The following is a 27,747-nucleotide window of genomic DNA, read 5'->3' as shown; positions in this document are numbered from 1 at the left end:
TGGGTGGTGGGCGTGTCTTAAACAGTGGGGTTTCATTCATAAATACTTTAAGCTTTAAAATCCACATTAAAGTGATCACAGAAGACTTTCACGGTATTGGCTTTGCCCCTCCACCCCTGCATGGACCGGGCTGCTTAAGTAGGTAAGTGCTATCTTCGCTGCATGCCTGCCTGCCAGCTCGTGCGTTTGTGTGCAGCCACTTCACAGCGCGAGCCTCAGTCTTCTTTTCTGTCGGTGTCACCGGACTGATGAAAATTATAGGCGCCTGTGAAATATCTAGATAGCATATTTATAAACAACGTTATGCTGGACGCAGCCTATAGCCTCCCTGTCGTAAACTTAACTGTTAGCTTAAATTTAAACTTAATTTTGGGGGGTATTTGCCTTTTTTAATGCGAAGTAATTTAACCGCCAAACCCCCGCAAAGGAAAAGCGTCTTTTGCTGGACACGAAGCTCAATTTTTGTGAGAGGCTACTGCAGTACCAAGCGATACGGAATTCTCTCTTCTCGCAACATTTACTCTTATCATTTACAAATTTTATAATCCTATTTTTCCTTTGCATTTGTGTTATATTGTGGTCATTATTCGCAATATTCAAAAGGCTACTCCACGCGAAGGAGAAACTGTAGCTATAATAGCCTTTCAGCAGTGCAGCTGGCATAGACTGAAATGTTGAGCATGACGGAATATGCCATTGCTGGGACACCCATGTCTCACCATCTGCTCTGTCAGCCAATCAATACACCACTTTTCGCCAAAAAAAGTGAGCAATCATGAGTGTAAAGTGACACAGTTCATCTGTTTTACTGCCTGATTTAAATAAATGTTTATTTCTCCTGGTAAATCAACATGGGACAGGCCAAGTAGACTCATCTGTAACTCGAGCTATTTAGTTTTTTACAAGTCTTTATTCATTAGGGGTAGACACAGCTTTCTAATGTAAGAGTTGTGTGAAACAAGCATATTTTAATGTTTTTTATCACTCCATGTAAAGCAGTGTTGACATAATGTTTTACTGTAAAGTCAGGAAAAGGGAACCTGTTATTGAGCTGTGATGTTCAATGCAGGCATTTCTACTGAAGCTGCATAATTAACCAGTCATTTTCTTGTATGTTTGTTATCAGCCATGCAGCACTGCCGTCTTGCCATTGCTCCAAGGCCAGTGGGCCAGCCCTGAGGGGGAGAACGCCGCTGCTCAGTGTCAGTTGGCTGGCAAGGCTGAGGTGGCTGAGGATGCAGCAAGGGAGCTGCTGAGGAGGAGATTCCTGAGCCACAGCCTGATACACACAACCAGAGCTGCTGCTGCTGCGCACTGCCCTCCATCAGGGTAAGACACTGCTGGCTGGTAGAAGGCAGAAAGAAGCAGTGTGTTCTCAGCCTGGTGTGTTTTTCTCTGTAACAGTATTTTTTTTTTTTTTTCATGCCTTGATGGTAGACGCAGGGAGTTAGGGCAGGCTGGCAGCTCGGCATTAGCTTACAGGTTGTGGTGCTGAAGTTGAGTGCTGCAGGCAAGCGAGGAGTGCTGAGTGCTGCTGGCATGTTGCTCCTTCCCTGCTGGGTGAGTAGATCCATCCAGGGTCTGTGTATGTGTGTGTGTGAGTGTGGGCGTTTGGTGCAGCAGTAGCAGTATTAATGGCTATGATCTGTAAGAGCAATTGCATAGCAGCAGCGCTCGTCAAAGCTGCTGGAACCAGTGTTTAAGTAAGAGCAGGTTTTTATCTGTGTGTGTGTGGGAGAGGTAGGTAGAGAGTCTGCAGGGCTGATATGAAATTATGAGTGATGATTTGCAGTGGAGGTTCTAGCATTTGCGTCTTCTGTGGGCTTTGACGCATGCATATCAGCACAAAACATCTGCACATATGTTTGATTTCTGTTTCATCTTGCAGCATTTCATGTCTGTTAGTGATGCAACAAGATTGTCCTGGTTATTACAGCAGTATATAAAGGTTAATTTCCTTTGTTATTAGTCAAACTGCAGTGGTGTTAACCTATTATTTTGTATGAGATCAGACATGTTTCTGGTCATGTAAACAAGTAGGTTGTTTCTTGGTTTATAAACAGATAAAATGCAGTAAATTTGTTGCCTGACTTTTGTTTTGATGAGTAGCTCCAGTAACAGTCATTTCCTCTTTGTGTTTGTGTATGTGCATGTGTTATCTCTCAAGGGGACTCTCTAGTTGACCTGGACCATGAGCAATGAGTCTACCGCCTGGAACATCCTACCAGAAAACTCCACAGTAAGTCTATCTTTCGCCACTGGCTTATCCTCAAACTTCCTGTCTGTGTTTGTGTGTCATTGTTTGTGTGTGTTGTCTTCAGCTCAGCTCAGCTCAGCACCAAGACCATACTTTCCCTCATATTCTCTTCTGGCCGATTGACTGGCTAATAGGGAACATCCTGACCTGGACCTGAAATAATTAAATCTCTGATCTAATCTCAGCTTTAATTTCCCCTCACAGAGAAATTATGTTGTGACATCAGAATGGAGCACTCATTAACACTCTCTGTGCTCTCTCCCTCATAGAGCCTGGGATAACGCTCCACCTATAAGATCATCATTTTGATATTTATACAGTGTTTGTTGTCTTTACATAACCTGTGTTGTCACGTCAGTTTTTTCTCCTTCAAAGAACAATGCCTGCTGTTGTTCTCTGCTCTCCCACTCATGTTGCAACCTTTCTTTTTATTAAAAGCATTTCAGTCTCTTCTCTGTGACCTGTCAGGGCAAAGACTAGCCTTTTTTTCTGGAAGTGCAAAACAAAAGAAATAAAGAGTAAACATAGAAAACAGGCACTCCAGTGGTCAAAATTTAAAAGATTTAAAAAAATTTAAAAAAATAATTTGGGATAAACCGCTAACAAGATAAGCTACATTTTACTTAAAATGAATTCTACCACTTAATGTCAATTAAAGAAAAACATGTAATGTCAAAAAAGTGATGGCACAAATATTCACCCCCTTTAAAGCGACTGACCTCATTCAACAGAGGTCCAGCTAATTAATGCTAGTAGTATCGCAATTATTAAAATGGGGTTCACCTGAGTTCAGTGAATGTGTCTCAAGTAATTGAAGTATAAAGACACCTGTGTCTGGAAAATCCAGTCACTGGTTAATCACTATTCCTGGCTACCATTACACCATGAAGACAAAAAAAACACTCCAAGCAACTCAGAGGATTTGTTGTTGAAAAGTAGATCAGGCCATCCTCAAAAACTGAGTGACAGAGCAAGAAGGAGACTAGTGAGAGAGGCCACCAAGACCCCTAAGACTACTCTGACGGAGTTACAAGCTTCAGGAGCTGAAATGGGAGAGACTGCATACAACAACTTTTGCCTGGGTTCTGCACCAGTCAAAGCTTTATGGGAGAGTGGCAAAAAGAAAGACACTATTAAAGAAAACTCATAACTTGTCTTGACTAGAGTTTGCCCAAAGGCATGTGGGAGACTCCATGGTCAAGTTGGAGAAAGTTGTTTGGTCTGATGAGTGCAAAATGGTGCTGTTTAGCATTCAGACAAGACACTGTGTTTGGTGGACACTAAACACTGCACATCACCACAAACACACCATCAACACTATGAAGCAGAGTGATGGCAGCATCATGCTGTAGGGATGCTTCTCAGCAGCTGGCCCTGGGAGGCTTGTAAAAATAGAGGGTAAAATGAATGCGGAAAAACATAGGAAAATCCTGGAGGACAATCTTGTTCAGTCTGCAAAAGAATTATGGCCTCAGAGAAGATTTATTTTCCAGCAAGACAGTGACCCCAAGCATATAGTGAAAATCACAGGTGAATGTTCTGGAGTGGTCAAGTCAAAGCCCAGACCTCAGTCCTATAGAATATTTGTGGCTGGACCTGAAAAGGGCTGTTCACACCTGATCCCTGTGCATCCTGACAGAGCTTGATCAGTTTTGCAAAGAATAATGGAGTAGAATTGCAGTATACAGATCTTCAAGCCTGATTGAGACCAATCCACTCAGACTCCATGCTGTGATTACAGCTTAACGTGCATCTACATACTAAATACTGACTTGAAGGGGGTGATTATTTATGCAATCATGTATTTTACCTTATTTTTTGTTTAATTGATATTACTTTGTAAAAAAATCTGTTTTCACTTTGAAATTAAAGGGGTTTTGGTAAACTTTTTTGTCAAAAAAACACCAAATTATATTAACATGATTGATTTATAAAATCATTTAAAGGGTATAACATCCAAGGGGAAATCATTGTATAATTTATTTTATAGGCACTGCGCAATGCAGGACAAGAAAAAATCTCCAAAAGCTTATCTGAAGCCTCCACCTCTGTATTTTTTTCCTTTTTTAATATTAATTTTTGGGCTTTATGCCTCTGTTGTTGGAAGGAAAGTGGAGTCAAGAACATTGGAGAGAGAGAGTGGTTAATGACATGCTGGGAAGAAGCCACTGGACAGATTTGAAATGCCCACTTTGAGGACAACAGTTTCTATATTCATAGCTTTGAGTCAGGTTACTGCCTGGCAAGCAAAAAAGCTTAGAACAGTGGCAGCTACCATTGAACCCTATGGGGCGCTGTGTCACTAGGCATTTTAATCTCCATCTCTTCAAAACAACATGTTTATGGCATCTGACAATTGCAGAAAAACATTTTTGCTATGTTAGACTTGTATACAGCAGCAGAGACACTATTTAATTTGCTAAACTAGAAAAGTCCCATCCCATCCAGAGCTTTGCTTCAGTTATTTTTACGTACCAGTAGAGCTACATTAGTGGAGAATCTTTCCCTACTGTCACCACCAGGAGGAAAGCTTACATATTTTTAAAGTGTTTGTGTCATTGATGCTGCTGTTTTTGAAGCGAAAGGCAAGAAATAGGTTACCATTGAAGTACAGGTGGTAGCTGGTCAGCTAACATTAGCTAGATTACATTACTTGATGAGGATCATGTGCTCCAGTGCTGTTATGTTAGTTGAAGGGCAGTCTTTGATCAAGTTAACACAATATTTGATGGCCCAATTAGGAAAAATCAGTTTGGTGTGACTGTCTATAATAACCTACAGAGACAGAGCATTAATCGACCATTTTCTCATTTTTGGGATTAATTTCTCTGATTGGGTTCTGTAGAAGTATAACCTGGGCTTGTGACCTCAACAGTTTGTGCATCCAGTTGAAAAAAAACCTTTATTTTATTTTAAAAAATAAACAAAATTAGCTAAAGCACATGGACAGCAACTGAGACCATAAACCTTTGAAATGTGTAGGCTACAGCAGTAGGAAGCCAGATGGAAGCCCATCTACTTCAGTAGTTTTAAAATAAGATACTTGTGTCCTAATGAAGGACTGTGAACTCAGTGAAAAGAACCATCATTGCAATTACGCCCCTATGCACTACTGATTTCTTACATAACCCACCACATGGCCTTTAGTTGCCCAAAGCATGGACACCTTCAACAGACCAAGGTTTCATTACATGTAAGCTCCAGGTAGTGACAACACAGATGCTACACATTTTTCTATGGCAGAGATTTCCAGTGGCTGATATATGCATAAGATCTTTTGCTAAACAAAACCTCTGCTTGCTCATCAAATGACAAAATCAGCAGTGCTCAGACGTACTACTTTGTCCACAGGTGGCGCCAAAAACAACACCAAATAAAAAAATTCCTCACAGGAGCTTCAATACCAATTTTAGATTCAAAGTAATGCAGAGGTAGACGTGAATTTTTGGTGCTGCATACAAATAAACATGAAAGAAGTATGTAACTGCATAGGCTGCTTATGATACTTCTTATGTAGTCAAGGCCGTATGTTTAATGCTATCCTCATGAGATGTACTGAATATATGTTTTTGATTCATGAATGGGTGCTTTGACACAAATGTTTCTTTAGTGTGGTAAAGCATTATCTAAAGCAAAGGACAAAAACCAGTGCTCCCAGCAGCTCTCAGCTGTAGTATTTCCTGTTCCAGCTTTCCCATAGCGCAGGTCAGGTGAAGACAGGTTACCAACTGGCATTTATTGATTTATTGCAGGGTTGCAATTACAGATTCTCTTTATGCAAAACAGCTACATGAGGGGGCTGAATCAATCTTTTAAGCTGGATGGTATTACTGTAAAGATAACACAGCTGTATGGTCAAGCAGCAGCTGCAGGTGATATAAGGATGTAGGTGTTTGATTATATAAATACCCCACAGCAGTAAACAGAGAATTTACTTTCTCTTTTGAAGAAGCACTTATAATTCTGATCTGTTCCATTACCAAATAGGTCTGTTAAGTTTTGTAAACGGTGCTGTATAATGTACATAGTTGATGAATATCAGTGTTTACACAGTTTCAATTCATTTACTCCCTCCACTTTGTTTTTCAGGGAATTCCAGTTAAGGCAGAGGAGCAGCAAGATGGCTATGTTCTCCTCTTGGTGATCCTCTCCATCTTCCTGGTAGGAATTTTGATCTTCGCCTCTGTCCTCCTTATTGCCTGCCGTCGCAGCTGGCAAGGAGGAAAATGCTGCACCAGGTACAATGGAAAATTGCCAAATTATACGAGCATTTGAGTAGTTTCTTTGACACCCTCATCTGGAATTACTTGTGTGTACTATTGGAGTATAAGCTCAAACGTATATGGGTTATAAATAAGAGTTAGACTTACTCTTCAAGGCTTTATCTGCTTGAAGGTTGTTAAAATTAGATTTGCAAAAATTGACTTAAGACAGAACATTTACTTAATAGTTGATATAAAGGTTTCTTGGTAAAGAAAACATTTGTAGACCTTTTTCCTTTGGGTTTTATCAGTGAAACTATTAAAATCCTTGTTGATTGTTGACAATAACGTATCACTATTTTCTGTGGGTAAGTCTTTGGGGAGCTTATCTTTTCTCAGATGTTGGTAGGGAGGCTCCAAGGATAAAGGTTCAGAACCAGTGGTCTGAAACATTGGTTCTCAACTAGTTCAGCCTCAGAACCCACCAACAGCCCATCACTGAGAAATTGTGACCCAGATTCCTGATGTTTTTTGACCAATTAACTTTAATAAGAAATAGTAGAGTTTGGACCTCAAACAGTGCAACATGTGACAAAATGAAGAGATAAGACAAATTAAGCATGCTATAGAAGAGTTTCAACGGTGCTGAAACTCTTCAGCAGGCACAAAGGGCCCACTGAAAAGGGCTCTGTGACCCACTTTTGGCTCCTTGCCCACCAGTCTAGAACCACTGGTCTAAAACAATAAAATAAAACTCTACATTTTTGGGAATTACTTAAGACTCAAAGCCCAAGTGAGGAGAATCCTGATGGTAATGAAACAGACTGAAAGAAATTCTTAAGTCTTTATATGGCCCACAGTAAAAAGTAAAAGACCTTAGAAAGGCAGAGTGATTATTTCTAAAAAGCCATGTTTTATGCATTTCACCTTTACTTAGGGGAAGTTAAAATTATGTGTTATACTCAAGCTAAAAAAAAAAGTTTTTATACATTTTTCATTGTCAAAATTGTTATAAGTTGCTTTTTAGCCTTTACATGTTTTTACATGTAAAGATCAAGGTCAGAAAAAGTAGAGAGTATGGCCCAGATATACACAAAAAGTTTGAATTACCATCACTCCAAAGCATCTAGCCATTGTCTACAACACTTATCCCATCTGAGATTGTGGGGGGCTGGAGCTGATCCAAGCTTTCATTGGACAAGAGGTGGGCTACACCCTGAACAGGGTTGGGTATTGTTTGAGTTTTTTTTTCCAATACTGGTGCTTAACCGATACTTTTTAAACAGTGCTGGTACCAAATCAGGGCCTAAATCAATACTTTTAAGAGGAAAAAAGCGTGTGTTAAAAGTTAACGGCTAAAGCTGTCTCTATACTGTAAATAATTCAAAGGATGATCTTAAAAAGATGCCAATAAATCATATACATAAAGGAAATAGGTGTAATTTCTTTATGTAAGAGGATCAAGCTAAATTTACTGGCGTTACATCAGAGACAAACAGGAAAATAAATGTGTCAGTCGGTGTCACTGTGAGACAGAGATAACTATTAAGAGATGTTCATGCTCTGTTAAAATAAAATGAGTGCACGTAAATCACTAATAATGTATTTCGTGCCTTTTATTTGGGGTGGTGGCTGATTGGTGTTGGGACGGCAGGTTACCAAAATAAAGCACCGGTATCTGTGATGTTATTCGTTTTGGTAGATGTTAGATTTGTACTGATACCATGTTGGTACCATATTTCGATACTTGTCCTTAACCCTGAACTGGTTGCCAGTTCATCTCGGGGCTGACATACAGAGACAAACAAGCACTCACTCAGACAACACGCAAACCTTACACAGAAAGGCCTGTGTGACTGGGAGCCCTAGAAGGGGACTTTCTGTGAGGCAACAGCATTAACCACTGATCCACCATGTAGCTCTCACTCCAAAACAGTTAAACTAAACATAAGGACACTTGGAAGGTAGTTTCTTCTGATTCAGGTGAATGGGTAATTTTAATCTTTGACTGCGTTATATCAGAGCACATGTACAGAAAAGCCACTACACACACTCTTCTTACATGTATCAGGTATTCAAAGACTGTCTGTAGCTGATGTTGAATGTGCATATTTACATAATAGATGAAGCTCACTGAAACTGTCAATTAGATGAATGGCTTTCTGTGGAATCGTCCAGTTTGCTTCACCCACTGAGTATGATGCCATTACCCATTTTAACAGATGTGATTCATCTGTGTTTATTCAGCAGTAACATGGCTACCCTTGAGATGCTTTGTCTCTCTCCTCAGCAGCAGGCATCATCAAGTACACTTGAAAATATGAGCGCACCAGCTAGATGCAGATAAACAGAGCACAGAGGCTGAGCAGTAAGAAGGAGAGGCCTGCCGGGGGAGAGAGCAGAGGAGAAGAAGGCAGACTGGTACAAATGATGAGCATAATGAGATTTCATAGCAGCCAACGGCTGTGATTAATCTTGCGCCTCAACCTAGCGCTGTGTGCACACCGAGTGCACACACATACACACAGTCCAGAAAAGCGGGAGCCACAGAGGAAATGAAAGACAAGAAGAAGCACAGATCTGGGTGGAAGGAGAAATCCCTCAAGTCGCTTCACGCACACAGACACACACAAAACTCATATCTCTGCACAAAGAAATCAGATCGAGAAAAATGACCGGGAGGAGCTTTCGATTTCTTTTTTTTCTGTCTCATAAAGTACATTTAAAATTTGAGTTTGTATGAAGAAGAAGTGGCAATGAAGGTGAAGAAAGGTTATGTACCAACAACATGACCTTTACTTTGTGTTTGTCTTTGCCCTTAAAGATAAGAGGAAACAAGCAAGCCGATAAAGTAACATGATTTATTGTTTCAAGAGCTCTACTGGCCCTAAAGGTTATCAAGTCACTGGCATTGATTTAGGCCTTCATTGATTAGAAAGCCAGGCCATTTAGACCAAACAGCACAGAGAATGTCTAGTTGTCCTTTCATCCTAAAACGGGGGTTTTTGAACTGATGATGTTGAGTCTTACACTTTGTGCATGTCACTGCCTGCAGCTGTACACTTCAACAGATGAAAGACTGACTTCAAGAGAAATCATGCCACAGCATTGATCTGAATCTTTCTGTGTGCCCCAGGGCCAGTGATGATCCTGAGAAAACCACCACCACCTACTTGGAGGAGTCTCAGCCCACCCATGGTAAGAGAGGAACGGGTAAAGAGGAAGAGACGACGGGAGGGAAGAATGATTGGGGAAGAGATAGAGAGGAAGGGAGGAGTAATGGAGACAGGCAGGCTGGGAGATAGAGGGATTGAACTGATGGAGGCAGAGGTATTTTTATCCCGTCAGCACAAATGTGTAATGCCCATTCCATTAAAATATTGTGATCTCAACCCAATTAGGTTAAGTAGCTCGACTCTTCCTGGAACACCTTCTGACATTTTGGGACCAGTGAATGCACTCTGTCTGAAATGAAAATGATTTTAAAGGCAGCATCAGTTTGGCACCACGTGACTTTTTGCTCACTTTGTCAGTCAGCAGGTTGACACTTCATCATCCTTTTGCGGAATTAACTTAATTTAAGTTTTAAATGCATTTTATGGCTCTAAAAAAATGTAAAAAGATAAAGTAAAAGATGGGATTAGATAAGAGGGATAAGATAATGAATGACTAGCATCAATTTCTCCTGCCAGACTTAATCTGGTGGCTCGTTTTGGCTCATGTTGGTGCCCTAAACCCCAAGACAAGGGAGTATGTTTACTGACCGGTGGGGAAGATTGGTGGTGGGGGCGCTCACAGGATATAAATTTAAAATTTTTTAAATGATGTATTTTACTAATATACATCTACTTACTTACTAAGATATAAGCTGAAATAGCAATAGTAATATGTTAAAAATCCTTACAATGAAAGTTTGCACAAGGTAGCAATACCTTGCTACTATAACAGCTTCCACTCTTCTTGGAAGGCTTTCCACAAGATTTTGGAGTTCTTTGTGGGAATTTGTGCCCATTTATCTGTAGAGGATTTATGAGGTCAGGCACTGATGTTCAAGAAGGCCTGGCTCACAATCTCTGTTCCAGTTCATCCCAAAGGTGCTTGATGGGGTTAAGGTCAGGGCTCTTTGTGGGCCTGTCAAGTTCTTCCACACTGAACTCATCAAACCATGTCTTTATAGTCCTTGCTCTTTGCACTGGGGCACAGTCATGTTGGAATAGAAAAGGGTCTGTTGCCTCAAACTTGGAAGCATAGCATTGTCCAGAATGTCTTGGTATCCTGAAGCATTACGGTTGCCTTTCACTGGAAATAAGTGGCCTAGCCCAAACCCTGAAACACAGCCCCATACCATTTTCCCTCCTCCAACAAACTTCACAGCTGGCACTGTGTCTGTGTACTTTGCACCACTCCATCTGATGCTTGGCATTGGACTTTGTGATGTGAGGCTTGCATGCAGCCGCTCTGCCATGGAAACATAAACCATGAAGCCCCCGTTATGGACGTTTTTGTGCTTGCATTGATCCCAGCGAAAGTTCAGAACTATTCAGCTGTGGAATCAGCAGAGCATCGGCGACTGTTACGCACCATGTGTCTTAGCAGTCATCAACTCCAATCTGTGATTTTACATAATCTTTTGCTTTGTGGCTGGGTTGCTGTTGTTCCTAAATGCTTCCACTTTCTAATAATATCAGTTAAAGTTGTGAGATATCCAGAAATTTCACACACCATCGTAATGAAAAGATGGCATCCATCACAGTACTATCCTTGAAGTCTCCAAGCTCTGCAGAGGGACCAATTTTGTATCACAAATGTTTGCAAATGGAGACTGCATGGCTAAGTAGCTATGGTTCTGATTGAAACACCTTAATTCAATAATTACCAGGTGTGGCCAAATATGTTTGTCTATATAGTTTATTTTACTGAATTGAATGCCTTTTTTCTTAATAGCATGAATGTTGTTGACGCATTTAATGTGGACCAAAAAAATGGAAAAATAGCCATTGTCCCATGTCCCATGTATTTTGGTCACATTTATGATGACACAGCTAATTGTTTAAAATTTTCCTTCTGTCTGTCTTTGCTATAACCTCTTGCTACTTCTCTGTCATCCTCCTCTGTCTTCCCTGATGTATCTCTGGTAGAAATCACCATCAGGGTGGATGAGTCAGAGTGCCTGTCAATGGCCAGCTCTCACGACCAGGAGACCGAGCGCTTCCTCTCCACAGGCACCACCGGCCGTCGTGTCTCCTTCAATGAGGCTGCACTCCTAGATCATGGAAAGAAGGCTCAGGAGAAGGGCCGCAGGTAAGAATGCGGACACATGAGCATAAAAACTTTACACATCTCATGTCATTTAATCATCTTTTGAGTAGCATGCACTCCAGCTTTTCTGCTTTGTCAAATCAAAAGATGGACTCATTTAACTGCATCCATCTCACTCCTGTTAGTTTATGGTTAAGAATTCATTTAGAGTACATTATGTATGCTGTGGACAGAAAGAGGTTTCTCTCTTTCTCATTATTTCACTGCCCCACTTTCTCTTAAAGCTCTGCGCCTGATATGTTAATTCTTCAAAGGGAATTTTCTGTGAAGGGAAATACGAAATTCAGACTACCTCTGATAGGTTTGGAGTCAAATATTTCCCCTGGCTGTTTGACTCTTGTGGAAGAATAAGCTTTTTAATTTATCACTTTGAAGGTACCTCTCATCTTTCCAAAGTTCTTAAGCTTTATATTTAACTCTTGACGTCACTTAGGTATACTCTGACCGAGGGCGACTTTCACCACCTGAAGAATGCTCGGCTAACAAACCTCCACATCCCCTCCCCGGCCCTCAAGATAGTCACTATCCATGAGTGTGAGTCGGGCGAGAACAGCATCACCATGACAACAACACGCCCTGTCGCCAAGTCAGCCCTTTCCATCTTCCAGGTAATAGTCTTTAACCTGCTATTGTACAGGACGCATCATTAATTTTGACCTGGGACTATTAGAACATCCATCACCTGTGTAGGGCGGGAAAATGTATCAAGCTAATGTACCTAAACAGAAGAATGAGGGATCTCTCCTGCTTATTTTAACAGGCAGGGCTTATTGATTTCACATTTAAGTGGAGCGTCAGTCAGAAGCTGTAGAGGGAATGAAATTTAATACACAAATACTCCCAAAATATGAGAATAAATGTTGGAGGTAAAAATACTTGACTATAGTTTATGAGGTTGTAAGACTAGAAAATATGAATGTAATAGTTGCAGAGTGTTTGAGAGGGATTTTTTGTGTTTCTCCCTTCAGCCAATGCTGTGCCCCCTGCCACAAACAGCGTTGACTAGTCTGAGTGCCAATCCCAGCTGTGCCCTCCCTGGAGATGCGCTCAACTCTGTGGTGGACACCAGCTTCAGCAACAAGACCGGGGCTCTTGGCACTAAGGAACCGAGCTCTGTAAGTTCTCTTCAACAGTGGTTCCCAAAGCGGGGGTTGGATTGGTGCGTGACACTAAGTTGGGGTTGCTAACCTTGCAAAGCTGAAGGATTCACCCATTTCTGTGTTTCTCACTGGCAAATCCGTCTTGCAAAGCTCCCATCTGAACTGTTTGGGCCCAGTTAGAAAGTGACAGGACCAATCAGGAGTAAGAGGCAGTTCTTTCAGGCTCAGCGGAGTCATGACGTAAGCAAGCAGCAACAAGAGGCCGGTGCAATTATGGCAAGGATGCTGCTAAAGCCCCAGTTTTATCAGAACTTGACGACATTTCTTTGTTAAAAGAAGAACAAAGAAGAGCACTGAGTTGTTTTCTTTTCAAAAACGACAAAAGTCGTGTGCTGACATGTCTACAGTTACCATGGTTCAAATTATGCAGTTCTCTATGGATTTACTCCTCTGTAGCAGCTATGTCACTTGTTTTGTTGCTCTGATTGGCTCGTAAAGATGTGACAGACAGAACGTTCATCCAATAACCTTCCGAAGACTTTTTCAAAGCCTCTGCCCTTTCCCAAACACTGTGTATGAGAGGTTTTCCAGATTGATGTGTGAAACAAATCCATCTGGCATGTCAGGTTAACTCAGTGCAAGGTTTAAGAGTTTTATCACTCTTTCCTAGACTTAGGAGGATTACTGTACAGCAGCAACAGCAGCTAATATGACGAGTCATCACGGGCCATCACGGCTGAAATCTACCCACATTTGGCTAGTTGGCGGGTGTAAATGTCAAGCCCTGATTGTATATATAAAAACTCCTTTAAATGTAAATTTCTGTATGATGCTTTATGCAGCATTGTATGCTTTAACCACCTCCACAGGTGATGGTGGGGGTCCCTTGTCTCTGGTGCTGATTTTTCAGGGGTCACAGGCTGAAAAGTTTGGGAATCCCTGATCCACGGCTCAAAGAAAAATGTGCAATATTTCACATTAACTGATAACTGAAAAAAAAACACCCAGTTGCTAGGGTTTTCCTGCGTAAAAATGACCCGTAAGAGCTCATGCTTTAGAAAAAGTGAAGCACATAGAAGAATTGGTAGACATCCATAACTATGGTGGCAACACAGCATCTGCTGTTGCCTTTTGACTGTGACAGCAGCATTGATTATTTAAGATGTAAGACAGCTGCTGATGAAGGGATTTCACATATTAGTCACTGGTTATTTAAAAAAATCCGATAGAAAAGAGAAATTTCCTTATTTATGATGGAGCGTTTCTTCACATCAACAAACTGGTGAGCTTAATAATTAAACAGCTGCACTGAATCATCACAGACGAGTTGATCTGGCAACTAATTGGCAACAAGTTTTATTGCATTGATTTTTTTGCTAATGCACTTAGTCATGTTTGCATGCTGCTCTGAAGTGGTTCTGCTTGTTAGCCAGTTAAAGAATGTTTTATAAGAGATGATCTTATTAATCACTTAGAGATGAAAAATAAAATGCCATCCACAAATCATACAGAGAGGCCAAAACAATTATACTATTCTTGATCCTTTTTTGATCAGTCCTGCTGGGACAATGGGACTCTGCATGAAGTAAAGGCTTGTGAATGGTGAACTTTTTCACGACTGTGAGAGTAGCTGTAAACCTCATTCATTGATATCATCATCAAAAATAAAGCTTGCATTCAAACACAGATGTAGTGGTGAGATGCCACTGCAGAAGCTTGCTGAAACTTGCTTGAATTAACACTGGTGTCTTTTAATGAGCTACAAAAGCAATGAAGAGTATCAGGATTGAAAAATGGTATGTAGTTATTGTTAATGTCTGGAGTGTTTCAAGGGGAAAGGTGTCAGACAGTGAATCCAACAGCATGCTGCAAACAACAGCTTCTCTTACATTTTTCACAAAAAGATTCAAAGTGAGTCATACTTTGGCTTTTAGAAACAGCAGGGGGGATTTTTTCAAGATGTTCATTGAATTTCTTGTTTTTCACAAACTATTAGGTCTGAGTCATAATAAAATGACCAAACAAGTAGAAAATGACCAAAGTAACCCAAAAAAACATCTCACATTAGAATTAGTGTACTTACTGAAAATCCTCCATGTCAAATTGGTTATGATTGTAGTTCAGAATCAGGAGACTTCTTGTGAGGTAATGGGAAAGTGATAGGTCAGAGACAAGTCAAACAGGACTGTTTGTAGAAGTGATCTGTTTTTGCATTTATAATTCTAACTTCTAACTTAATGAAGTACATTTTCTAGCAGCATACATTAGAAGCTCTCACCATTTATAGTGGTTAAGTTTCTACCCAGGAACCTCAAAATTAGAAACAGGCAAGTGTATTATAATATGTTCAAAGGCACATTGTTTCGGCACTCCTCGTATTGAAGAGGAGCAAATGCACATGTGCAACTTGTAACGACAGTCAATGGAAGACTTTGGGTGCAAATCTGGGTGTCCGAGCCGGAAAAGCATGACCAGGAAGTAACATCAAATACAAGTTATATGTATCATATTTATTTACTATATAGTTTATTTGTATGTTTAGTGAACTGTCTTTCTGTTTCTGGAAGGAGTTATGGCAGGGTGGTGAACACACATTTTACCTGATCAATGTGCTTCAGGTTTATTACACTGACACAAATTTGTCACGTTTGGCTTGTGGCCTGGTCGCTCTTCTGAGCAAAACATACTCATGACTGGGCTCTTTTTTTGCCTATTTGACACACTTAAATGTTTTAGATCATCAATCAAATTCCAATACTAGACAAAGATAACCCAAGTAAATACAAAATGCTGGGTTTTTTTTTAAGGATTTTCAGGACGAACCTTTGTGGTCTTTTTGGTCAGCAGTGGTTTTGGCCTTAGAACTCTACCACGGATGCCATTTTCCCCAGTCTCTTTCTTATTGTTGAATCATGAACACTGACTATAATTAAGTCAAGTGAGGCCTGCAGGTCTTTGAATATTGTTCTGGGTCCTTTTGTGATCTCCCAGATGAGTCGTCACTGTACTCTTGAAGTAACTGGTCAGCCACTCCAAGGAGGGTTCACCACTGTTTCAAGTTTTCTCCATTTGTGGATAACAGCTCTCACTGTGGTTCGCTGGAGTCCCAAAGCTGTAGAAATAGCTTTGTAGCTCTTTCCAGACTGAAAGATGTCAATGACTTGGTTTCTCATCTCTTCTTGAATTTCTATTACTTTCTGTTGCTTTAACTCAGCTTTCCAAAAGAATCCAGTTAATCATACTTCATTAATAATTAACAAGGGGGATGCAATTACTTTTTCACACAGGGTTAGGTAGGTTTGAGTGGCTCTTTTCCCTTTATAAATTACATCACAGTAAAAACTTCATTTTGTGATTACTTTTTTTTTATCTTTGTCTAATGTTAAAATTTGTTTGACGATCTGAAACATTTAAGTTATCCAACTAACAAATGTACAAGCAAAACTCTGAAAAGGGATAAGACGTACTGCTTTTACTTTTACTGTACTGGTTTAAATTCAAATACTTTCTCTCTCTCTCTCTCTCTCTTTCTCAGATTGAGATAATAGGAGCAGGGCCCCGGGGCAGAGGCAGCAGCATCAGTGTTGGAGAGGTAGCCTCGGTGGGAAGTGGTGCCCCTCCTTCTGGCAGTGGTGCAGGAAGCCAGGGGCCCATGCTGCAGTTCTTTACCAAACTGCGGCGGCATGCCAGTCTAGAGGGGGCCAGTCCCTACTTTAAGATCAAGAAATGGAAGCTGGACAGCAGCCAGAGAGCCTCAAGTCTGGACACCAGAGGTAATGGATCCATGATGGTTAAGGATATTTCTATTATCTTACTTTTAAAAACATTCTTTGCAAATGCAACTAAGAAGAGTAGAAATTCTTTGTGTAAGATGTAACAGGAAATAAAGCCACTGTTAGCAGTTTCTTCATCATTTGATTGTGTTTATTACTGTTGGCATTACTCTCTGGAGGTAAACAGGCAGTGGTTAAGCAGGGGGCTCCAGCAACCAACTGTGAGGAGCCTTTCGCCTGCTAGGAATCGGATACACTCACCAACACACACATTTACAGGACAGATGGCTGAATGACGTAAAGTTTGCTCTTTCCAAGTCAATTTGAGCCCCTGAGTAAATCCTTCCTGTCAATCTCCTTCATCCTATCCACACACCTCTCCCTGTGGTTCTCCTGACTCATTTCTTCTATCACACCAAGAACCAGAAAAAGATCACAAAATCCCAAGAGAAACCTCTGCACTAGATGGGAGCTTTTCTTGTGAATTAAGTGTCACTTCACTTTTTCTTGCTGTCACACAATTTGCTCCTTTTGTGTGATTTTTTTCTTAATGGACCAGGCTCTCCAAAGAGGAGACAGTTCCAGCGCCAGCGAGCCGCAAGCGAGAGTATGGACCAGGACGACAATGACGCACACCACATAGACCTCATCCAATACATCGCCCGCACCCAGGACGTCCCCTACTGTCCAAGCCAGCCCACCACACGCCTCCTGTCACCACCATCCACACCACCGCCCTCCCTCGGCAGGTATCTTTAATTTCCTTGCCATTCATCCTGTTCACTGCTTTGCTGCCTTGCACTCATTTCTTTTACAGTTGGTAGAAATGTTAAAGGTTTTTAGGATTCAAATCTAAGCCCTAAATCTTCCCAAATGAAGTTCCATGTAAGGAGTTTTTAGCTGATTATGCAATGGTCTGATATTAATGACCTACATAAGCAAACAACCATCAGGGACAAGACTGATTATTTATGTATAAGTGGGGTAGGTGTCAGATGAACTGATTGGCAGCACACTGCCTAGAAAGCTGCTGTTAATGTTTTTCACTGCAAAGATTCATGATGAGTGACATGACTGATTGTTAAAACACGTAAAAAATACCACTTTGTCCAAAACAACATGGACTAAAAGTTCCTCATTGGAGCTTTAAAATAGCAATGCTTTGATAATCACAGGGCTTTCCACATACCTATGACGTAGCCAACCTGGAGGAAAAAAGTAGCCGACCATGAGGGTCTTCAAGCATGCACCCACAAGCAAAGTGATCCATAAGTAATAAGAGGAAATTTTGGTGACCTCCCCTGGGAAAATCTGAGTGTCCACAGTAAAGTTAAAGGAAATCATAGAGTTGATAACTAGTTGAAAATGAGCCTGTTTATTGTGTTTTCTGCTTTAAACACTTAAAATTAAGAATTTCAAAATCTAAAACCTACGTTACAGGCCTTACATAATAGAGCCCAACAGTTCCCATGCACATTTACAATGACTCTCATTCTGGAAATAAATTTCTCATTCATATCATAGACTGTGTACATACTTTTTTTGCAAGAATGGAGAGACTATGCATCCCACAATCTATAAGGAGTCCCTGTAAAGTGAAATCCAAAATTTGTGTCTTAAAACACCAGATATGTTGGAAAAAAGTTGCTGTGAACATTTAAAAACACTGAGATCTTTGTGTCACTGAAGTTTTGATTTAGACAAGTTAGACAATCTCTTTTCTGGTTTGGTTTAATTTTGGCAGGACAAATATAGCACCCGACGACGTCACCGGCCTATGGGGAATTATCTCACTCCCCTAATGCTACAGTAATATAAAATCCAGAGCAGTTCATCTCAATACAGTCTGTTGTTAGCCGATGTCTCTGACTTCACTGAAAGTTAACAGCCAGCAACATGCTGTGTTTTTGCTCACTGTGAGGTTAATTTCCCAAATCTATCAGCCACAGTGGCCTATTGGCCATAACAGAGAGATTTGTGCCAGAAAACAGTAAATTGAACCCCCAACTTCTGTCTTTCTGCTTTTGCACAGTCAGGCAGCTGCACTCTGATCAAAACTATTTTTTTTTTATTTGAGAGGATTGAGTGGGCGTGGCTTAGCTCATTCAACAGACAAGCCCACACCATCCTAGCGCAGACATTACTTCCTAATTTTTCATGATTTTGAAGCTTAATTGTACAAGCTTAGAGATCATTTTCAAGACTGAAATTTGGCCTGGTGGTGGTCATAAAACAGTGCCGTGGCATACAAAAAATCTTAAATACAGATTTCTTATGTCTTTGCAGGGACTTTCAAGTTTTAAGTATTGTGCAGTTCTAGAGGATTTGAACAGTAAAATATGATCTTCCCTTATTGGCAATAACAACATGAGAATATCAATCTCCTACCAGGTTATTTGGGTAAAGCTACACCTTTATGGTTAAGTGAAATGCTACAGCTGTTTTGGGATGTGTACTCATTCTCCTGCTATGTGCTACTACCCATTATGTAAAGTCAAAGCTGAAATACTGGCTAGTTTCATGTTGTTGACAGAGAGCTAGAGCCGCTTTGTCTAGACTCTCAAGTTTTTGTTTTTTATTAAGTGATGGATGCTTTTTAAAATGTAATACAGTACTTACTCCAAAATATACTTAAGTAAAAATAAAATGACTGATTTCAAAATGTACTCAAAAGAAGTACAATTATGCAAAAAAAGTACTAAATTACAGTAACTTGAGTAAATCCACAGCACACCACCACCACTCCCTCAGCTCTCCATGCAAGTTCAGCCATTTGTAGGACTGATCCATTCAGACATGCAGCCCATAAGTAGATTTTTTTATTTCTTTGAAGTTATGTAGACCAAACAATGCCATTGTGTCTTGACATAGTGTCCCTGAGTGGGTGAGACTGTCTCTCTTCCACTGATAGGCATTTTTATAGCAATAATATTTTGTTTGAAAACTACTCTTTTTGACAGGACGTGTTTCTAGAACATTTGATTTTATTAAAGCAAACCTTTTAAAGGCTTCCTGAAGCCAGGCGTAGGGGATTCCCAAAATGTAGTGAGGATGAGGAGAATCAGGCCGCTGAGTTTAGATCTGGCACTGAAAACCATTCCATTGCTGCACAGTTTAATAATGTCGGGATGTCTGAGGAAGTGCAGGGGTCATTTGTTATTTTAAGTGTGCCTTTGAGTTACCCAATATAGGCTATAAAAAACAAGTGTTTTCCTTAATGACGGTTTATTTTTCTTCACTGGAAATCTAATATTAAAGTGAATCAGTGTTTCCTGTTGTTTGTTTTCAAAAATTAAAGGAATTTCCTGGAGGCTGCCCTCAGTGAAATGTTGTGATGATCCTCATGATCAAAAATGCTTTATCACTTTAGACGGTTTATTTTTCACACAATATGTGTTCTTTAAATTTTCCACAGGAGTATTGTTGTGCTTTTATTCAGCACACATGGCATCAGTATCCAGCTAAGTTCTGTTCACATGCAGCAGCTATCATTGCAAGCCATGAATCTCATTGTGTGCACTGTGAACCAAGCCACGCCTCAGATGAATGTGTTATTTAGGGAAATGCTTTGACATTGACACTCGTTTTGTGTGCCTGTGTGTTTCTCCCCTTTTTTTCTTCTTATTTCTTCTGTTATCTTGTCTCTCTGCACCTGTGTGCACCCTACAGGGTAGAGGTAGAGGTTATAGTGGAGCCCAGCTGCAGCCAAGGAGGACCAGGGGTGATTGGCCTTTCCCCTGATCCCCAAGATGAAGCCCTGTCCCTGGAAAGAAGGGAAGGTACCGACCCTTTGGAACCACCAGATGCCCAGGACCCCCAGTCACTCTACAAAGACATCTGGACCCTTCGTGCCTCACTGGAACAATACGCAGCCTCGGACCAGAGCAGCAACAACGATAGGAACTCTGTCTGCAGCGATGCTGACAGTGTTTGTTCGCTGAGCGGACGCACAGAGATGGAAAGAGGAGGGCTGCCTAGATATCCATCTCAGGATTTAGGAGATGAAGCAGAGGATGACAAGGAGATGTTAATGTACTTGGATGAGAAGTTAGATGTGAAAGAGGGAAGAAGGAGGAAAGAAGGGAGCACAGAGTCAGAGCGAGGGGGCAGCGATGGAGAAACAGGGACTCGTAAATTGCTGCAGATGGACAGTGGCTATGCATCCATAGAGGCGCCATCTCGAGGCCCAGAAGAGCTGCGGCTGTTTGGGAGCATGAGCGGGAGCCCAAAGGACAGAACAGCCCACGAGAAACGGCACCACTTCACCAACGCAGGGCGAACTGGCACTATTGGTGAGAGCTTTGAGTCTCATCTTTTTGAGGAAGAGCCAGAAGATGAAGTGCTGTTGGGTGCCAGTGGAGGAGTTTCCATAGAAACAGGTGCAGGCTCGCTGGGCTGGTTCCCATACGGTCAAATGCTCACACCTCGAGAGGCTGCTCAGCCTTCAACAGAGCCGCAGATGCTGCACCGGCGAGACTACAGCATAGACGAGAAAACAGACGCCCTCTTCCATGAGTTTCTCCGACACGACCCCCAGTTCGATCAGCAGGAGTCGCCGCTGAGGAAGCACCGGTCACGAATACACCTCCGCAAGCAGTGGCAGCGCCACAAACAGTGGAGTGACCCTGGTGTCAGACACTTCCAGTCCTCTTTTGAAAGACAGCGGACCCCTTTACGGAGGGGGGAAAGTGTGAACTACCCATTGGAAACAAGCTACCACAGTACGCTCCCTCGTATCGTCAGTGCTCCAGATGAGGAGAACAGCGACGGCACCAACAGCACACCAAGCACTCCGAAGGTAGAGCCTACCACTGCTTACAGAGGCAAAGACAAAGACCAGAGTGCCACCACTGTAGACACTGAGGACAGCATCTCCTCATCCCCACCACCTCTCGCACCCTCCACCTCTGAGAAAGATGGAGGGCTAGGTGAGCACCAAGACCTTCAGGAGGATGTTAAACCCCCGGACGAGCGCTCGCCACCTCAGCTGCCTGACTCCTCAGGCTATGGCCCGCAGACGATCACAGCTGAGCTCACGGACAAACTGACTGCTCACCTAGATGAGAGGCTGTACACGGGCCTCCGCAGGACCAAGGACACCACCCCTGAGTGTGTGACGGTGACAGCCACACATGCTTCTCCTGACCACAGCCCAGTGTAGCAGGGCTCCGTCAAACCTCCTCATCAATCTTACTCCTGCTGATACACACTTTTTCTTTCTGTTTGCTGGTCTGTTTAAATGTCTCTCTGTATACAGCTTGAATGGTGTGATCCATAAACACACATTGGAAAATATGCTTTATCTCAATCCATACTTGAACACAAGATCATTTTAGATACTCTAATAGAAACATTACAGCAGTTCAATGTTGCCATCATGCAGAGTATTGGTGAAGAAAGACATGTCATAATAACTGAACAGAGCTAATATATGAATAATCCTGTGGTTTCAGTTATAACAGCTTCTCTGTCTGCTTGTGTCTTTCCTGCTGTTGTTTGTGTCTGGAGGTGAGAGCCAGTCTGGCCTCTGCACTCATTGATCCACTGTGAAACCAGGTGCTATTAGACGAGTGGAAAGCAACAGATCTGGATTTAACAGTAAACCCTTCCAGTCCCATAATCATGGGTTAGTTTTACTTTTCATGAGATAAGAATGGTTAAGACTAGAAAAATGGATCCACCAAACCTAAATAAGACAGACTTTATGCTAAAAGACCAGTAGTTTCCAATTCATGGATGTTATCTGAATAGTCTGTTCATTCAGCTTCATTTGTTCACCCAAAGGCATTTCATTTTGCCATTTTTCCTAAATGTGGCTATTAAGCAACGGTTGTCACAATACCAGAAATACTAGTACAAGTTTAAGTAAAAATTAAAAAAATACAATAAACTGTTTTGATACTATGGCTCCAAATACAACATAGAAGTCCTATTTCCCAGAAATTTCAGGCAAACTTCTAATCTCTTTCTAAACACCACAACATGCTAAAACGTTGCTCATGTTTTTGTGCAAGTTAGACAGTGGGCAGAGTATGCTTGCAGTTTTAATGGATTTATTCCTCCATTATGCAACTGCCTTATGAAATAGATGCAGTTTTATAGAGATTTGGTATTTCCTCATATTATGGCTCATTAAATTTGTAGAGGTTGTATTGTGTGCAGAACAAGTGAAATTGAAAAAGTATTGAACATTTTGACAACCCAAGGCCCCATTTATGATACCATCCAGAAAGCGCTGATTAGTATTTGATCGTCTTCCCATCGATCTACAACGCCTTGTTTCCACATAGGTATGTGACTGATATCCGTATTTCCGTAAATATACGGATGATGCCTCCTAGTGTTTAACACAAGGTAGGGCACTAAAAAACTGATAAACTACCCCTGTGGAGAAGATATGTTTCATTTTTTTCGACATTAGCAGCTTGTAATACGTGTTTACTGGAAGTACAAAACATGAACAATATTGTATATCGAGAAGTAATTGAAAAAGTTTACCTACCAAAGCAGCATATATTTAATTGAAGGACATATGAACAGCCGAACAACTAAGCTAAGCTAATTTGTTTAGCCATATTTTTTTTATCTGATCATCCTTTCTAACTATTCACGTAAATGTTTAAATTCATCCGACACAACCAAAACAATCTTGCAGCACTTTATATCGACTGATAAATCATGATGTATTTCATATCAAAATGATTGATCTGACTGCTTATTATATCAAGCTGATAAAAATGACTCGTCATAGCCTTTTGCCTAGTTAACAGCTTGGTCAGCTAGCATGCTGTACCTCTGAAATCTACTGCAAAAATTCACGTTTTTCAAAACAACTGCACTTGCTGGAAAAAAATACAACGAAGGGGAGGACTTTTGCTGGACATCACAGAAATTGCCATAAGGATGAATGGACTTCCTGTTGGCTTACCTCTGTTACAATACGTGGAAACAAGGCGTTTATCTACGCTGCTTATCCTGCTCAGGGTTGCGGGTTTGCTGGAGACGATCCCAGCTGTCATTGGGTGGTAGGCAGGGTACACCCTGGACTGATTGCAAATCAATCACAGGGCTGACATACATAAACAAGGCACGTTCACACTCACATCTACGGGCAATTTAGGGCTGCCAATTCCCCAAACAAGCATGTTTTGGACTGTGGAAGAACAGAGAGAACCCACTTATGCACAGTGAGAACCTCCTTGCTGTGAGGTGACACTGCTAACTACTGCTCCACTGTGCAGCCCTGATTGCTTTTCTGTTCGTGGAAAATAAGTCTTTGGGTCTTAAACTGGTTGATTTATTAGGGCAAACAAACAGAACAAGTTTTCAGACCACAACAAATGCTCTTCATCCCTTAGCTTTCCCCTTCCTCTGTCCCTCCTATGTTGTTTCACCAGCAAGTCTGAGACAGAAAGAGCTGCTGATGAGCGTTCAAGCAGCCTCCCTAAATTTATTTTCTGATTTTTTAAGGTATTATTTGGCCAAAGATAAACTTTTTTGTTTGTTTGTTTTTTGTTTAGAAAGTCTGTTTTTTTTCCTTCAGTTTGACTCTTGTGACAACTCTCAATTATAATGCCTTATACAGCAACCCGGCATGGGCCATACCATCCCTCTACAGCAGATTACTATAGAAACACACATTTTGTCCTCTATGGTTTCTCAATGGTTCTGATGTTTGCTTTTACAGAACATGATGTAACACTTTTGTTCATTTTTGTTTCTTGAAGTTTGATATTTTTTGGACATCTGCTTTGCTTGTAGACAGTATAAAAGAGGGCAGGCTCTACAGCAGCTGATTAAACTAGCCAATCAAAAAGCTGCTAGCTCCATGAAGGCTTCATTAGTCTTAAACCTGCTAACTCACTAAGCTTGACTCTTAATGCTCTGGTGTGAGATGAGCAGTTACATTTAACCTATTTGTCAAAACAGCTTCACACGGGGTCATTTTGTGATTATTGATTATTCTCGTGCATTAGGCAGACAGGACAGGATTTATATGTCGCCATCTGACATTCTTGTTTTCCCTTCCTTCTCCTCTACTTACTCTGCTTCTCCTGAGAAAGTTGACAGTGCAGTAGATGTCTCCCATGTGGGAGCCTGAGGACTCAACTTCCTGCCAGCTCGTAAAACCAGACCCAACAAAGATGGTATTTGTAGTAAAGACCTAATTATTTTCCTTTTTTTGGCTTTATCTGTGTGTTCAAAACAAACCGGTGCTTTTTATCATTTGAAAACTACTTGATGGTTATGTTCTGATGTAAATGAATAACCAAAATTCGATTTGTGCTGACATGTTTCTGCTTTTACATCCTGTGCAGTCGCAGCAGGTTGACTTTAACCCAGTTTCACTCATAAAATCTCATTCTCAGAGGGGCTGTTGGGCTTTCCGTCTCTCAAACATGCAGCTAGAGGAGCTACTGCAGGAAAGGCTGATGAATATTAATCAAACAAGAAAAGGATTCCCACCTTTCACCCCCTGTCTCTCTTCCCTTCAGTCTTTGCAGCTGTTACCATGCAGTATTTTGAAACGACCGAATAAAAATCAGGTGGAGAATAAAGCAGTTGCCCTCCTCCCTTTGTGTGGGCGTAATGATGATGCTCTTCCAGCATTGATTAGATCTTTCTCCACTTTGCGACAGGATTCTCCTTTTGTGGCAAAGTGGAGTCTGAGGCAGAAGCTGCTTTCCTCATCAGGAGAGAAACAACTAAAATGAAAAGGGGTGAGCTCCAGTAAGAGGGAGAGAGGCTACTGATGTTAATGCTCTATCCTGTCTTTCATGTGGGCTCCCTTACCCACACTCAAACATTGTTAATCATTTCTCCATGAATAACACAATTTAGTGCAATCAAATGATGCTTCTTTTGAAGGCGCTGAGAAGCAGAAAGGAAATGAAATCCCCTTCTTAGCTATGACAGAAATGATGCGTCCCTGTTGACAATAATTACTCAGCTAATTCTGAAAGCTTTTGGGAAAAAGGAAGCTGACTAAATTTCCCAGAGATCAAAAAGCTACCAGTCGAGTTAGTCACAGAAGAATGGCCATAAGGGATGACTGAAAATCTGTACAAAGATTTCACTTTGCTGTCTATACAAGCACAATCTAACAGGAGCTAGACTAAATCAATGTCCTTTATTAGGTATAGACAGATGCTGTTTAACTGGGGACACTGTGTGTTTGTATACTAACCAGTAGCCTGTCAAATGCATTGATGCATAGCTGTGTGTAGGTCTGCATGACAGTTTACATTTTAGTACAAATATTCATGTTTTTCTCAGACTTACAATACAGAAATGATCATAGGTAATGCTCAAGTCAAAACGTTGGTATGACTAGAGATTTTGTACTTTATGGAATCCACTTTTAAAATTCATGCTAGGATGCTGTAACTGATGAGATTTTGTGAGATTTATCTCTTTGGAAGTAGAAGTATTTCTGTATTCCTTGCTTGTAAGTTTATCGCTTAATTTATCAAAAAAGAGAGAGAAGCTTTCTTAACAACACTGCTTTTGTTGATCAAAATCTATTGAGCCTTGAGGGACCAAATTATAAAGAAGTATTATTTTAGGGTTGTTTTCCAATCTGTGAATAAATGAATAAAGTCAAAACGGTTCTGACTCTCTTCATTTCAAGGGAAGGGTTGTAAATCAAGGCGTGGTAACTAGGAACAGATCACAGATATGGTTCCGCCTTTGAATCTCATTTCATTTTTCTCTGCCACTTGGGCTCATATAGATTTCTTTCCTTGCCTTATCACCTCTTCTAAATTAACGGGAGAGAAGAACCAAATCTAGCTTTTTCACATCTTGCAATTTGTCCTACTGGCCTGAGCTGCAAAGCTCAACTTCAAAAGACATCAAGGTTTAGAAGGCACTGCTTTTATTGCTATATTTTGATTTGAAATAAACTGTTCTACTGAATTTATCCCATGTTTGAACAGGCAAAAACAAGTTTACACCCAAGCTCTTTGGCTTTACATTGGTGTAACTCTGAGCTGTGTGCTAAGGTAAGCAGCTTAACATGCACATGCAACAATAATCCACATATCTTCTCCTCAGTAGCAGCTAAGAAAATAAGTATGAATTTTTACCTGCTGGTGGCAGTGAAGTAAGGTCACTGGCTGATTATTACTGGAAATTACTGGAAAGATAGGGCCTAAATGGTATAAAGCAGTGGTTTACAGCAGGTGGGTTGGGACCACTTTTAATTTAAAACATTTGTTTATGATTGTAAAATGTAATAGATTTGGTCATGATTTGTCGTAAAGGAGATAATGGTAGGTCCTAATGTTAGACCAGATGAAAACCACTGATTTAGATGATAGTGCTATCACCCACTGGTTACTGAAGGGGAATTTTGATGCCCAAAAATGGCCATCACCATATCGAAATGCTGTCTTAATTTCTGTCAGCGTTGTGAAAGAAAATGAAGTAGAGTTGAGGTAGGCCGTAAGCCTCCCAGCAAACAGTTACAATGCGCCAAATTTATTCAACCACACCACCACTTCTGCCAGTCTAAGCACAAATCTCTGCCTTCATAAAATCCCCCATATAGTGAGTGCCTATAAAGTTATGATGTTGTCAGGCCAAAATAATCTCTTATACTGTCAAAATGGGCACATGAGTTCTAGGGTTTTATGAGCCAGTCTCATGTGGACATTCGGGAAACTGCACAATTTTCCTCTTCTGCAATGGCTTTGTTTTTCAGTACTGTAGGTTCCTGCTTGGTCCAGATAGTAAGTGAAATCAACTCAATTTGTTTCATTTTTCCACCAGAGTATTTCCTTTAGACTATAGTTGATTGGCATGAATACCTGGCTATGTAACAGGAGCTCACTAGAAATAACCAATGGCTCAGAATGCATTGGTTTCATAAGACTAAAGACATCTTGGGAAAGCCTGGGTGGGAGGCCCAAATGCTTTAATACAGTATTAGTCTTTTTGTAGGGTATTAGACAATAAAAGATTTTTGATTTTCAGGTATGTGGAAAGAGGATGTTACCATAGACAAGGATCTAGCCATATTGAAAAGCATAGGTGTATTTCATAGCCCACTAATTATAAGGCAGCAAAAATGCTAGCATTAAAAACTCTGCTTA

At 40.9% G+C, this 27,747-nt stretch overlaps 1 protein-coding gene across 6 annotated transcripts; it reads left to right on the top strand.

Moving 5' to 3' along the window:
* Positions 1-9: 9 nt before the first annotated feature.
* On the top strand, positions 10-26,260 carry cbarpb (CACN subunit beta associated regulatory protein b). 6 transcript variants are annotated; one of them, XM_041792021.1, is made up of 12 exons: positions 10-138; positions 1,127-1,329; positions 1,438-1,560; positions 2,168-2,239; positions 6,347-6,495; positions 9,596-9,657; positions 11,598-11,760; positions 12,212-12,386; positions 12,747-12,893; positions 16,414-16,651; positions 17,211-17,400; positions 20,321-26,260. In XM_041792021.1, the coding sequence occupies exons 4-12, from the start codon at positions 2,192-2,194 to the stop codon at positions 21,810-21,812; spliced, it is 2,664 nt and encodes an 887-aa protein (XP_041647955.1). In that variant the 5' UTR covers positions 10-138; positions 1,127-1,329; positions 1,438-1,560; positions 2,168-2,191; the 3' UTR covers positions 21,813-26,260. The 6 variants fall into 6 exon arrangements, with proteins under 6 accessions (XP_041647955.1, XP_041647952.1, XP_041647956.1 ...); XM_041792018.1 differs by lacking the exon at positions 1,438-1,560; XM_041792022.1 differs by lacking the exon at positions 1,438-1,560 and having other exon boundaries at positions 1,127-1,383.
* Positions 26,261-27,747: the final 1,487 nt, after the last annotated feature.

Source organism: Cheilinus undulatus, linkage group 7, assembly GCF_018320785.1.
Source record: "Cheilinus undulatus linkage group 7, ASM1832078v1, whole genome shotgun sequence".
In the NCBI taxonomy this organism is placed as follows: domain Eukaryota; kingdom Metazoa; phylum Chordata; class Actinopteri; order Labriformes; family Labridae; genus Cheilinus; species Cheilinus undulatus.
Note: the sequence above shows the minus strand (reverse complement) of the source record. Positions and strands in the feature narration are given on the sequence as shown.